Below are 15,093 nucleotides of genomic sequence, written 5' to 3' on the forward strand. Positions count from 1 at the left end.
CACCTATAATGATACTGCATTCAAAAGTTACAATCTCCAAAATACTGCAGTGTATTTAGTATAGTGCAGTGTGTGTTTAATAAACAGTAACACAATAAGGTTAGGACAACAACCCTGTATTTTTTGTCTTCACATTAAAATTTCTGCAAACAAAGTCTTCTATAATCGTACACTTTCTGATTTCTGATGGTCTAAATTCTTCTTTACTACATGCCAGCAGATAGGCTTGTATTGTATTTGCTTACAATTGTAAGTCGCCCTGGATAAGGGCATCTGCTAAGAAATAAATAATAATAATAATAATAATAATAATAATAATAATAATAATAATAATAATAATAATAATAATAATAATATTGTATTTCTAATTACATGGGTTTTTTGTCTTTTTTTTAATGTGTTCAGGATCAAAGCCTAAAATGTGTAACAACTTTTGACAAGTGAGTGAAAAAAAGGTTATGAATATAAATAGACTTAATGAGTCTTAATAAATTAACATCATTTATTTTGCCTTTGCAGTACTGCTTTTTAAACACTGAGTTTGATTGTCTACTACTAGAGAAGTAGAGGAAAAAAATAACTGGAATACAGCAGCACACAACCTGGCTTGTGAAAGGAATAAAGGCACCACATCATAGTTTTTGAAATGACAGACTTTAACATGTACACTGAATTCTGGAATCTCACATTTACAAAACACCCTGAAGTTTACAACAAACACATTATGGTACTTACAAACGCATTATCCTGTGTTGTACATATTGTGCTGATATACTTTCAACACGATCACATTTGTTTTGTATTCAAACATGCTGGGATGTAACCCAGCTGGGGAATGAAACCAAACACGATGTACACAGTCCTCACTGGTGACATTTCCACCATTGAAAACCAGAAGCTGGCTTACTGGCCACTGTCAATATTACTTGCTATTTAGTTCTTAATTGCACAAGTCCTGCAAAGCCATATTTAGGATGTTTATACACCAGTCTGCCAAGTTCTTTTCTGTCTCATTTTTCACCATGATGTTTAAAGGGGAAGGATCTTCAATCTGTGGTGGGACAGAGGCACAAAGTGTTAATGTGTTTGTCTTACACTAGTGAGTCAGCAACTGAGCTGGGACTGGACCTACAAGAAGCCCAGTTGATGTTGATGGTTTGGACACAGTGGCCCAGTATTGGTATTGGTTTGTGTTTCCATTGATCAGCGTTACTGGCATCAGATACAAATCCATTATTTTGAGCCCCTAATTCAAAGGAATGGTGTCAATTTCCCCAAGTAGAATATACCTGCCTCAATGTAAAAACTGTGCTCAGGACAACAGGCTGATAATAAAGAGATATCATGTGCTGCTTCCCTTTAGGGTGCACATTAAAAATGCACTGATAATGTCCGTCATTCTGACACACCCATAGCTGGTAAACATGATGTAGACTGAGATCATGAGGACCCCTCTATATGTGTGTTCACTAGTTTGAGCCTGCATTTGTGACTCTTCGTTAGCCGCTGTCTTTGAGACCTGAATAAACCCATTTGCAGAGAGCGCGCTCATCAAGAACGACTTCCTGAATCAAACTTGAAGAGTGTGTCTTGTTTCTTGAGTCAGGGTTTTTAATGGGAAAACAAAAGTCTTCTGTGGCAGCCATTCCATAATGGATCCTCTTTTGTAAACCTGTGAATGTACATAAAAACATTGCAGATCCAACATGTACTTTTGAATGAATATTTCAATAAGGCTGTTTGTATGAATAACTGTGCAATTCATCCACAATTTTTGAATGCTTCATTCAAATTTACTACATAATAATACATCATTAATGAAACAAATTTATATGTCAATCAATTAATGTAGCTGTTTCTTTATTCAATCAGAATACAGGAAACCTACTGACAAGACACCACCTAACAGTCATTAACAAACCTTAAATTGATGAGAAGCAGGCTTTTTAAACCAAGCTCTGGAAAGCACAGCTCCTTCAGTTTTAATACATGTAAAACTTATGATTAGCAGGAATTAGTGTTACATCATTTTCCAGACAGTACAATTACATTGAAGTTCACTGCTGTAAACCATATTGCTGTTCTTGAATGAAAAAAATAAATAACACAAGTTTAAATGTACAGATCCTGCACTTTCAGTTGTGCTGTCTGTACCGGATAATCCTGATACCCTACCTCCTGCGCCCCAGCTCCACTCGGGGGTGGGGGTCACACTCTCAGCCCATTGTGTGATGTCAGGCCCCTCAGCCTTCCCAGGGTCGTGAGGACAGTCACAATGGAGACGATTGCCATGCCAATGGCACTGGTGAACTGAAACATAAGAGGATGCGATACATGGTTAGACAAGGGTTCAAATCCTAGCCCAGCCACTGACCTACTGTGTGTCTCCCCCAGACACATACGCACGTTTGATGCAGCCCATATAAAAATAAATCCAGTGACAGTGTATTCATTATTTACTGCAAATAACTTCACTGTATTGACACAATTTAGAACCTGGGGAAATACAGTAAACAAGGTAGGCCTCCTGTCTGTGATCTTTTTAAAAATGTTGGTTTTTACTAATACAGTACAGGGAAGGGTTAGTTAAATACATCGAACAACACAAGTATGTACACATAATGTCCCTGTGGTGAGCAACTCTAAAACCACATTTTAGCCTTTTGTCAAAAGTACTAGGGAGACCATAGAAACATACTGTCCAGAAATCCTTATCTGCTATATTGTTAACTACCTTTAGGGCGGCGCTGTGGTGCCTCAAAACAAGCTGCAGCTGAGCATTCAGTAGAGCCAGACTGCAGGGCAGGTAGGACTCTGCATTTTCATGGTCTCTGCACCTGAGGGCAAAGAGAACATGAGTGCTAAAGAGAGAAAAGCTTCTCAAAACGTATAAACAGACTCCAGTCACCAGTTTTGTCAACTTTCACAAGCAATATAAAAAAACAAACAAACAGACTCAAGTCTATTTCTCCTAGGGAGCGTTTACCTGCGGAAGAGCTCAATGAGGACGCTGTGGTTGTCAGCTCTGAGGGGCTCCTCCAAGCCCAGCTCTGTCAGCAGGGCTCTGGGGAGCTCCACCCCCTCCTGGACCAGCAGCCCCAAACTGTACCAGCCCTATAAAAGGAAGACAGACAATGGGTCAGACAAGAAGAGGCTCCACAATGAAGTCAACACAAAAGACAGTGGCCCTGCTATTGTAGCACACTGGTACTGATCAAACAGGCCCATCAAAACGATACACTTTTTAATGATGACAGTGATAAAGGCACCCTGTATTTCACCTGCTATACTTTAACATACAATCACAGAGTTTCAATAATGAAGCCAACAAGAAATGATTCAGGAGTCCAGGAGTCCAGGGATAAAGGCATGTAGTGCCGACTGCAACAGCCAGCCCCTCGGAGATCTTACCTGGGCCTCATCCCTCAGTGCAGCCAGTTTGTACATCTCTGCAGCCGCCTTCACATCTCTCTTCCTCTGCTCGTGTCCAGCATATAACAGATCCCCCATTTTTATCAACGCTGAAATGAGAGAGATACAAGACTAAAGCTAAAATACAAAAGAATGTTGGCTGTGTTAGCCCTGTTGTGGGGAAGCAAAAAGCCATACTCGTCTACATTATAAAATGGGGTGGGTTTTTTTGTGATAAATGTTGGTAATTGTAGAGGACAGTGCCATTATCTGGAATGAAACCCAAAACTGAATGAACCGCTGTTACTGTTTGGTCTTGTTTTACACGCCTATTTACTTTTTTGGATTGTGAAGCACTTTGAGATTGCTTTGTTATGAATGCTACTATATACAAAAATGTGACTGACTGATTGATACTGCACCACCTAACCCTTCTGTTTTTTTTCCTTCACCTCTGTTTAGTACAAAAATGCGAGTGACTCTAATTTGAAACAATTGTGCACAGTTTGTAAACTTGCTGTTTTCATAAACCCAGCGTATCTTTGAACAATGCAGCTAGGAATGCACTTACCATAGGGAGCTGGGTCCTGACTGTATGTAGACAGGTTGTAGTATCTCCAGACACACTCAGAACGGAAGGCTGGACTTAGGAGGCTGCCCTGTTCAACAACACAATAAACACTCTATATGGCTTCTGTTAAACTGCTGTAACAATAAGCTTCAGCTCAAAGCGTTTTTTACGTACAAGCAAGCTGCAGGTTTAAGCACTGCTGCGCACTTATTTACAAATAAACACGAAACAAAACACAAAAAACACATTAGCAAATAAAACGGCATAAGGGCCAAAACAAAAGGTCTCTACCAATCTTACGGACATACAACAAACACACAGCACAGAACAGCAACAAAACCCTGACCAACACCAACATTACTTCTGTATTAACTCCAAACTAACACCCCAGAGCACCTACTTTATACACCTGTGGCTTATTCAATTGGTTCCAGCGTAATTTCCCACATGTTTTGACAGGGAGAAATGTAACCCCCTCCCTGCCAACCCAATATTCCACACAGACACACCCACACCCACATATGACACCGGCAGGGCTAATGCCCTGCCAGTTTGCATTATCCATTAGATATACAAAGCATTTCCTGCGTCGAAAGGTCCAAAGAGTATCAAACACTTCACGTACATCATGTATTGAAAAATAAGCGTGCAATATAATAATGAGGGAAATGATCATGAATGCCCTACTCACCGCGTGCTGCTCACACAAGTACCCCAGATTGAACTGTGCCACAGCAAAGCCAGACTCGGAGGCCATCAGGTAATGAATCAGGGCTGAAGACCTGGAACAATCACAGAAAGCACAGAAACCCCTCACCGAGCTGCAAGCTTTCATTTACACAAAGCCTGTACTAATTTACTCCGGGTTCTATTATCCTAACCTGCTGTCTCTGGTGCATCCTTCTGCACCCAGGACTGCGTATTTCACAACTGGCTATTTTTAACATGTACACGCAAGAGGCTTTGCACATTAATGACAGGTTGAGGTAAGTCACTTCCCAGGCAAATCTAGTAGTTCATCTGTTTGCTTATTAAGTTGTATTATAATACAAGTCTACATAAAAAAAACATGATACGTAATACACACTTTTTTGTAACTGGGCTTTCCCCCACAGTACTGATTCCTGTATTATGCAACTGGAGTCCCTGACATTATATAGCTTTGTCATGAATAAAAGCTGCATCTCCCTGATTCAAGCCAGTTCCAGTCACCATGGGCAAGACGACGGGTTCTCACAATTTACAGAGAAGTATCAAAAGTGAGAACTATATGGACCACTCTAGGAAACAGACTTTGCTGCAGATTTCCAACCCCAACATCGCAGAAGGAATTCAAGGTGGTAATAATTAAGAAATGGCCCCTCCAGAACAATCCGAACACTTTCAGGACTAGTCTTGTTGAACCAGTACTGCCCTGACTGTCTATAGTGGCCCTCCAACCACTCATTTTTGAGGCATATCAAAACAATATAAACAATATGCAGCACACCAGTGCCAGAAACATAGTGAGTACTGAGAACATTATAAAAGTGAACTCTCGGAATTATTATTATTTAAAAGTGAATGGGATTTAATTACCAGTCCTGGTGAAGGTAGGCTTCGAGGGACTTCCTCAGCAGAGCTCCCAGGTAACCATTCTGCTCTGACGCCCACTTGGTCCACCTGGAAATCCAGTAAGCAAACAGAGCGTGAAACAGCACAGCTCTGACCTGGCAAAGCTGTCTCACGCAAGGCATCTCCCTCCGAGGTGTGTTGATTCAATATGTTTCTATATTTGTGTCTATCTAGCTTTCAGTGAAGATCACTGCTGGAGGTGGACTTCTACATGTCTGCGAAGCCTTTGATTTTCTTAATTTCAGAAAGTGATGTGATGCTTGGACATTTCTATTGTATAGTATAGTGTGGCATAGAGCAAGTGGAGCCAACAGAGTTGAAATGTCACACAATTGCAGACTGACATTCTAGAATGAGGAAATCACAGGCTGGATTGCCAGATTTTCAGCAATTCACCCCCAGCACTGAATCCATCTGAAAGCTAATTACAGACACTAACAGAGCACAGAACCTCTCAGAATGACTGTAAACCTCATAAAACATGAAGAAAAACTGCCACAAAAAAAAATAGGATTTGAATGTATTGTCTGTGTAACATGGAGTGCTTCATACTCCATAGAAACCAATGCTTTCAAATCCCAGCTATCAGCAACTAGCAACATTCTCATGGGTGTCCCTTTTCTTGCTTGCTTGTCTTACAGATTAAAGAACTAAACTACTTCTTCCTGGTACCAACTGTGACCTACAGCACAGGAAGCGATAAACCTTTAAATCTATTGTTTGGTACTAAAATCTGCATATTAACCAAAGTAAAAAAAACACAGAACTCCAGTGTGATAAGACGTTGATGTTCCAGATGTTAATAAGAAGATAGACATGACTTTTAAAGCCTTAACACTCCTTTAACAAATATCCCGCTTTTGACCGGTCAAATGTTTAACCCTTACAGCACAGCGTCCAGAGGCAGCCGGGGTACCAGGCCAGGAATCCCTCGGATCCACACGTCAGCCAGTCGGATCGCCCCGTCTGTGTGTGCTCTCCTGGCAGACTTCAGGTAATATTTGTAAGCCATAAACTGTGGGAATGATAATAAAAAATATTATATTGGCACCAAATTTCTTTAAAGTACTATATCAAGTAACAGATGACTTGGGAGACGATTGGTTGAGTAAAAGTTCAAACCCAAACCCCAAGAAACAACAGTGTTTCATTTTTAATGCTTAAACAAAATGGGCAGTAAGTGCTCTTCAAACATTCACGTCTAGGTGTCAGACATTCCTGTAGGCCTGATCGCGTGGTGCTGACCTGGTCAGCACGTTTCCCTGGATACAGCCCCAGGGAGTACATGACCCCTAGGTTGAAGGGTGCCTCTGGGTTCCCCATCTCGTCAGCCTGCTCCCAAAACTGCACCGCCCTCTCGTAATCCTGCTCGAAGCGCTCGTAGTACCAGCCCAGGGCGTTGATCGCAGGGACGAAATCCTGTATCGAGAAAGAGGGAGAGATCACAGGTCAGGAATGTGATGTACTGAGGTATACTAAGCTAAAATGTGTATATTTTGAGAGTAAAGCCAAACGCAATGTGAAACATCCATAGGAGTCTATGAAAACCTGTAAACACAGTGTCAGACACTCTAGCACTCCAGCATATCAGTGTGCAGAACCGATAAGTCTGGTAAAGCACGGTACTGTAAGACAAACCATGGTGAACTAGGGCAAATGCAGCACCAGCACAAGCAGGGCAATCCTGGAAGGCTTTGCTTTTAGCAAAAACTCTGCTTTCTACAACTTGTTTTTTATTGTTGTTTTGTTTAGCTGCTATATAAAAATGTCCTGGATAAGAAGAACTACACTTTGTTCATTACAGTGTCACAGCCTCCCAAATACTGTTAGCCTATCGATTGGATTTCCCTGTCACCCCATGTGTTTGTACGAGACTGATTGAACTATGTTTAACAATCCAAGGTTATTTTTCATTAGCAGATGCTAGAGTCTAGTCAATTGATCTAAATACCACTGTCATTTTTATCATTAAATATAAGCCTTCCTGAGCTTTACATATTGTACAGGCAGAACGAATACCCACACAGACATGCATGCGGTGAAGAACAGTACCTGCTTTGCTGCTTTGTTAAGGAATTTCAGAGCCTTTGGGATATCCTGCTCCACTCCATGTCCCTGAGAAAACACACATCATTGAAATCTGTGGCGACTTCACATTCAGATGGATGGCTCTATGTACAGTACATCTAAATGGAAAAGATGCATACTCCCGTCCCCTATAGCTACTATGACTAATAATAATAACAGGATCCTGACCTTGAGAAGGACGATGGCATAGTCATACATGGACACAGGGTTCTCTTCCTTTCTCGCACCTGCCTTGTAGTATTTCACAGCTGCCTGTAGATTGGGGGACACCCCCTGTTGACCCCAAAACAGCATCCGCCCCAGATTTTGCTAATTTAAAAACAAATACAAATTGGCTTAGGTGCTTTCTTTACATATGCATTTTGACCGCGATAACAAAAGTATTTTTGAATGATTCAAGTACGCTGGTAACGTGGTCGTCTTCATATGCAGACATGCTGTATACTGGATTAAGGAGGGGTATCGCCTTTCCGGTGGCAATAATAGACATATAAAAAGAACTGGTTGCATGAATGGTTCAAATGAAAGTGCCCTAGGGCAGAACGTACCTGGGCATCTGCCACGCCTCTCCGTGCTTGAAACCGGAGCCACAGGAAGAGGTCGTCATTCTCGCTGGTCTGTTGCTTCAAGACCTCCTCGTCGATCAGACGAATCGACTCCACATATGCCTGCAGAGAGAGAGACGGAGAGGTGGAGTCTAGCAAGACGACCCCACACATGTTCTACATCTAGGCTCAGGGATGTTCTGGGCAGTAGGTGTGGAATATTTGCTGTGTGGCAGGTCACACTGTCCACCTGCACGAGATGCTGCCCAAACAAAGGCAACAGCCTGGTGTCTAGGACAGAGCCGTATTCAGACCTCCTTTGTTAAACACAAGCTTGGTGCTCCCTTCAAAACAAGCGGCCAGCGCATGAAATGCAAAAAAGGCTTCCATATGTCCTGTACACTGGAGACGACACCAGGATATAAAGCTAACGGTAATGCATAAGAGTTAAGATCAGCTGGGATTATTTCAGCTCCTTTAGGGGTTATCTGGCCCCTACCTGTCCTGGGCTGGGGTGCTGCTTGTCTATCAAGGTTTGTGCCGCCATGTTGGAGTAGTAGGCATAGGCAAGGGCATGGTCAACCGGAAGACCGGACTCCCCCAAGTGATGCAGGTTCCCAAGACGCAGCAGAGCCAGACGGGAGTCCTGCTGGGCTGCCAGGAGAGACAGCAGCACAGCCTGGGGACACACAGACGCAGAGTGGCACAGACAATTCACAATAAACAAGTTGTTAACAAAATAGGGTTGGGTGTTAGTGAGAGCGTGTGCACGCACACACACACACACACATACACACATTTATTACCTTGCCAGGTATTTTGTTGACTCCAAAACCAGTGTGATAGAGGACTGCTGAGAGGTAGAGGGCACTGTGGTCCCCGAGACACCCAGCCTGTAACAGAAGTGGCATCAGGGGCCTAACTTTGGCTATCCCTCCATCCTGCGTCACTCTCCTCAGGAACAGAGTGTACAGTTTCTTTCCCACCAGGTCCAGACGACCTGTTCCCCCTGGATGAGACACAGAGAGAGAGAGGCAGTGCATATGGCTGTCAGACTGACATCGCCCCTTATTGCAATTATTATTCCACACTTTATTATATTATTGCATTCCATCTAGAATGAGTCAGACACTTTATTTAATGTTGTTCAATCTTTTTGTACGATCTCCTTAAACTTACCATTTCTGGCTGCCATTTGCTGGATGAGCCTGGTGACAGGGCGTCGTCGAGGGTGAACTGGCGCCTCCCACTGGAGACACTGTGGTAGTGGAGGGGCTGGATCACTCCTGGAAAACCATTCTGTGTACACATTACTACAGCTGGCTAAAAAAAAATGAAAAATACAATGTTGTCAGCTTAGCTAATTCACAGACTTACTAAACTATATTTCTAAGATGTTAAAGCATTTGTCAAATAACACATTACAAAACAAAAATCATGCTCACGGTTCCTTATACCAATCTAACATATGTGACTGTTCTGTACAACAAAAAATACCTTCACAGTCAATAATGGACATTTATCCTGTAAATCCTGTAAACCCCTGGGACAGGTTGAATGAGGAATACTTGACAAAGCAGACTGTCACTGACTTCATGATGAAGTGCAGATCTGGCACCACCCAGTGGACACACGCTGGTATTGCTTCCTTGCTGGTTCACGATAACACAGACTTTTGATAGTATATTTATTATACATTACTGTGTGGGGCATTTGCACGTCTTTGATCATGTTATCATTTAGGGAAAATTAGCAATATATGACCCAATCCCAGCTTTTATGCATTTTCTTCTGTTACAAAACATGTTGGACGTTATGGTTTGTGATTTGACATGCATTCACGTAAAATGAAAACCTTTAACAAAACAATTTGCATTACTGATAAGTGCATTACTGATAAGTTTATTTTGGATAATCATGCAGAACTAACTGAGAGGAAGAGCATGGTTCCTACAAAATACCAAGCAAATAGATCAGATTGCTGGTTCTGGGTAAGGCTCATGAATATGAAATGTCTAAACCTATTATTTTGTTAGTATACTGGACACTGCCCCTTGTGGACCCAAGGTCAGTGACTGGCAGCTAGTAGACATGTGAACCCAGTAGATACCGTCTTACCAGCCTCTCCCTCCAGCTGGGCTCTCATCGCATATCCCCTCCTCTTCTGTAAGAGCTCATCTTTAAACGCCCAGCACGAGTTAAACCAGCCAGCGAAATCCAGAGATCTGATAGGCTCATGGAGGCTGAGCTCAGACAGCTAGACAAAAAGACAAAGTCTAAATCAGAGACACTCCCTGCAAATGGAAAAGCTTCCAGCTACTGAGGGTAATGCAGTCCTGTGTTCCAGGTGAAAGTTTAAAATGAATGGAAGGACACCCACTGCCGTGTTATAATATCATTTTTATTAAATCTACATTAATAAATATTGCAGAGACGTCTTTATAGACTTGTGATACGGGGAGGGTCAGGGGAGCACACCTGATGGGCAGAAGAGAATCCATTGCGATGGTAGACAGACGGGCCGTAAAACCCCTCTATACCCCGGACAAACCGCCCTCCTCCCAGCACAAAATAGCCTTCTGTGTCGTCCAGCTGGATAACCCCACCAAACCTGTCGAGAAAGACCAGACTGTAAATACAGGGCTTTTGCTTCCATTGTAATTAAGGCTTTATCAATTATTATTAACAAAACAGGTTGCTAACAGCTGCCTATTAAACCAATTCAAATTACATTTAAAAAAGTGCTTTAGAACATATCCAAATGAAATAAATGTGTCTGGAATGCCTTCGAAAACTCCTTTAAACACAACTTCCATGTACTTCGATGATCAACAAACACATTCACTGCGCAATGCACAACCATTGCACTGTTTTTTTGCCTGCTGTTTCAGTGCAATACAATTTCAATGCAATTACAATACAAAGGATGTTCGGGTTGAGCAGGTAAAACCAGGGAGTCTTTAATCAAAAAGGTTGTAATTGTATATTGTATAGAGCCCATGTTTATGTAATCAGTAGTTTAGAAATTGAGCTCCAACTTTCCTGAGCCATCTACTGTACGGCCAGGTTCAAGAGAATGCTGTGGACTTACGTGTGAACCGTGCTGTGAAGTGTTTTTTGATCTCCTACACACACCATAGTGACGTTGACCTGGAGGGGATAAAAAAAAAAAAAAAACAGCTGTGTCATTTCACCGGTGGATGGGGCTGCTCTCTGATCAGCAGTCCTCAAAACCACCACAAAATTTATCGTAATTGTTCCCAACAAGGAAATAGACCCTTGACTTTGGATACACTGGAAGCTCTCAAATGCCTGTCTTGCACTGCTCCTGACTGCTAGTGCTTGTCCCTCATAAATACTAAAATTAAATTTAAAAAAATATTCGTAAAACGTCAAAGTCTGAACCGATTACACGCTGTGTAACGGCACAGAGACTACCAAACGGCCGTGCCTCTCTGCTCGGGTGAGGCCCATGGCTAAACAGCAAAGTGTGTACCCACTCACCTGCTTGGCTTGGAGCTCCGTGTCAATGCGACACCACTGGAACAGGGGCACCTTGAACTCACTAAGAAGCGCAGCAGATTTCCCAGAGACTTGCTGCATCTGAATGTGGAGCGACCCTGCCAAACACATCCAGACACACACACACATTTTACAAACCCTTACAAAAGCTTGGTAAAACATGGTAAACACATAGCATAGTGTAGCAAAGCACAGTGGGAACTACTGTATGGCAAAGTGCAAAATGAACGTGCAAATACTTAGTGTACAGTTCATAGTTTTACCACAAAGTTATAGGGCACAGTATTGTGCCTCAAGCTCCAATATAATCTAACTCTACAGTTCTATACTTAACAATAGAGAGGTCCTTCAGACACAATCAATTGACAAATTATCACAACTTACACAATTTAGTAAAATGTGTTTTATGCATTATCTTCATACACAGTACTACATATTTTGTCATGTATAATGGTTGTATGTCACAAACACATTGTTAAATGTATGTGACAAATATTTAACATATTTCTAAGTTGTAGGCTTAACATAGTTTTGACCTACTTAAGCAACAATGACTGACAAACTGTTGATTACCTGCGAGATGATTGGCCACAGTGCCAGTGAAGGATCAAAAGCTGAACATCAGTGCACTTTAAAAGGACAGGGTAAATATCTAGCAGGTCATGTTAGCTGTGGAGTGTATCAGTGCGATCATAAACTCAGCTACCCTGAAACAGACTGGCGACCCGTGAGGTTTAGATAGAATAACCTTTCAAATCCCAATGACGGTCTCAGCCAATCAGGTTCCCAGCAAACAGTCATTCTGAAGGCGTGTAAGATAGCCAGACCATAAGATAAACTAAAAAAAACATTAAAAAAAAGATCTTCATACAAAGAAAATGAATATCCTCTGCATCGGTCATAGTTAACTGTGTTTTGTTAAGTGCTCATGGCTTCCGCTGAAGGCGCCTAGCTGGCACCATGGTCAATTATCTAGCAGGTAATGACCGCGCTGCATCTGACAAAAATGTTTAAAAAGTCAATAAAATCTAAACTGAGGTAAATGAAGAGTGTATGAACCTGTGTGAGTGATGAAGATGGCCGGACTGGCATAGTTATTGTTCCAGTCCAGGTGATGCAGAACCCCACAGAAGCGCCACCTACAGGACTGGGTCAGGTATATCCACGTGGAGAAGGTACACCTGCAGAGAGAAGAGAACGAGTGTTGTCGCACTATTCCTTCACTTGTGTAGTTCTGCTATGCAGAAGTGAGCAGCTTGGCTTCTTTTACCTCTTGAATCTGACCCCAGGTTGTTGTGAAAGGGGGCGGGGTTAGCAAGATTTGCAATGTAAACCACGTTACGCAACTGTAAAGGAATTCAAAGCTACGGCTAGAGATCTAGTCTGCATTCAGATCTCGAAGACACAGTGAGGCCAGATTTATTTTGCTTTGTTAAATTACCTTGGAAATGTGGTAGATCTTTGCCTCATTTGCTCCAGAGCCTTGTTTCCATAGGGATTTAGTGTCCTCACAATCCCAAAGTTCTCTCCGGATGAGGCGTAAACAAACTTCAGGAAATGGGCAACCTCTGGTTGAAGGGAAATTGAAATGGTCAAGATCTGTGGGGTTTTAGCGTATTGTAACTGCCTTAGTTTAGAAATCGCAAACACTGCATAGTTCTGAGAAACAAATGACCATTGGCGTGAAATGATATATTCAGCTGTTATAGTCCAGCTCCCATATTTACAGAGCCACTGTCTTCCACCCCACAACTCAGTGCTCAATTCAAACCCACTATCTCCTATACTGCAGTACAGGAGTCTAACCACTGTGGTACCCTGTACCTGTTACCTTCCACATTCCAGCCTATTAGGCTGAAAACTGAGCGATATCAACCACCAAACATGCCACGCTGCTTCCCACCTGGCTCTGCATTGCATTTTGGGATGGTATCCTTGTTGAGCCTCCAGAGCAGCTCAACATCCCAGCGCGGGCAAAGGCTGTGCTCTTTCAATGGGCGGCTGAACGGGGGCAAGGGCTGGAGAAGGACAATCGCCCTGGCTGAGGCGCTGGCGTATGACTCATCACCATCACTGGAGACCCAGGCTCGGAGCATGGCGCTCAGCAGCCACACCGAATTCCTGATCTTCCAGTCATCCCGGTAGATAATCCGGTCTGGCAGATCCAGCTGGATGACCTTGATCCTGGGATGATCCACCACACAGCGCCATCGCCGTCTGAAGATGTTGACGCCAATCCTGGTTTCTGAAGAAGCCAGCACATCCAGGTAGACGACAGCAGATCTGGAACAGGAATACTGGACTCGGAGGGAGTGTGCAGGCACAAGCTCTTTTGGAGGATTCAGAAGCATGACGTGGTCCATTGGTGTGCTGGATATACATCTGCACAGGGTTATCTACGTGACAAAAAAATAAAAAAGAATTCTTAATGTGGGTCATTTTATGACTAATCATAAGGTGGATTGACTTATTTTTTAAAACTATAAATCATTTCGAAAGCTAAGGAAACTTAAACTAAACAAAAAATTATATATATCTCTGTTATCACAGCAACAGATTTAATTAGTAAGTAAGTTAGGTGAGGGCCAGCTAATGCATGAAATATAATACTGCCCCACCTTGATCTAGGCGTTATCTCCCTTTAGAGCACCAAACCCTCCATGACATGGAAGCATTACATTCAATCACCTTGTGTGCCAAAAAAATGTTAAAACAGAATTCTTTTTTTTTTATTATTATTCTACCTCAGTTTCAGATTAGTGTCAGACAGATTTGTTAAGGGAGCAGTACCTCTACTCACAACCATGATTATCAATCTCATTACCCCTGCATTCAGAACTCAATCTCTCAGCAACCATGCTTGTCTATAACTTGAAATATAATAGTAGATAAAGAAAATGACAGTGTTATGAAGAAGTTGTTAGCCAACACATTTGTCTACTCAGTTTCTTATAGTTTTTCCTCACACACATTATATATATTGTAATGGAGTGGGCTTTCTTATTAAAGTTATAGAGGCTTTAGGACCCTGGGGATTAGGAGAGGACACTCCATCTTGGTAACACTGAAGTAACAGGAGGCCATTTTGCTAAAGGCCTCCTAATTGGGTTAAATTATTTGTTAATTGTTTTGGCAGTGGGTGTGATTGGGGTAAATTAGAGCCAGCTGCCCACACTTATGACTGTGGGGCATGAAAAAAAAAAAAAAAAAAATTCTTTTTTTCATCATCAGCTCTATACATACATAAACACACACAGTTGTAATCAAAAGTTTACATAGCCCAATGAAAATGCATTATTTCTAGAAATCTCTCAAAAACAAACAAATAAGAAAAATCTTTTG

General features: G+C 42.1%; 1 protein-coding gene across 1 annotated transcript; it reads right to left on the reverse strand.

Moving 5' to 3' along the window:
- Nucleotides 1-488: 488 nt before the first annotated feature.
- LOC131737848 (protein sel-1 homolog 3-like) lies at nt 489-14,142 on the reverse strand. The gene is made up of 23 exons (XM_059029629.1): nt 13,655-14,142; nt 13,193-13,319; nt 12,811-12,932; nt 11,734-11,849; nt 11,321-11,379; nt 10,675-10,840; nt 10,348-10,486; nt 9,409-9,552; nt 9,036-9,238; nt 8,729-8,908; nt 8,233-8,352; nt 7,853-7,993; nt 7,649-7,711; nt 6,842-7,015; nt 6,484-6,611; nt 5,561-5,644; nt 4,674-4,764; nt 3,983-4,070; nt 3,412-3,521; nt 2,987-3,114; nt 2,735-2,837; nt 2,176-2,310; nt 489-1,672 (listed from the first exon to the last, which is right to left on the reverse strand). Exons 1-22 carry the CDS (start codon nt 14,112-14,114, stop codon nt 2,209-2,211), a joined length of 3,048 nt encoding a protein of 1,015 aa, XP_058885612.1. The 5' UTR covers nt 14,115-14,142; the 3' UTR covers nt 489-1,672; nt 2,176-2,208.
- Between the last annotated feature and the right edge of the window lie 951 nt (nt 14,143-15,093).

Source organism: Acipenser ruthenus, chromosome 8, assembly GCF_902713425.1.
Source record: "Acipenser ruthenus chromosome 8, fAciRut3.2 maternal haplotype, whole genome shotgun sequence".
Taxonomy (NCBI): domain Eukaryota; kingdom Metazoa; phylum Chordata; class Actinopteri; order Acipenseriformes; family Acipenseridae; genus Acipenser; species Acipenser ruthenus.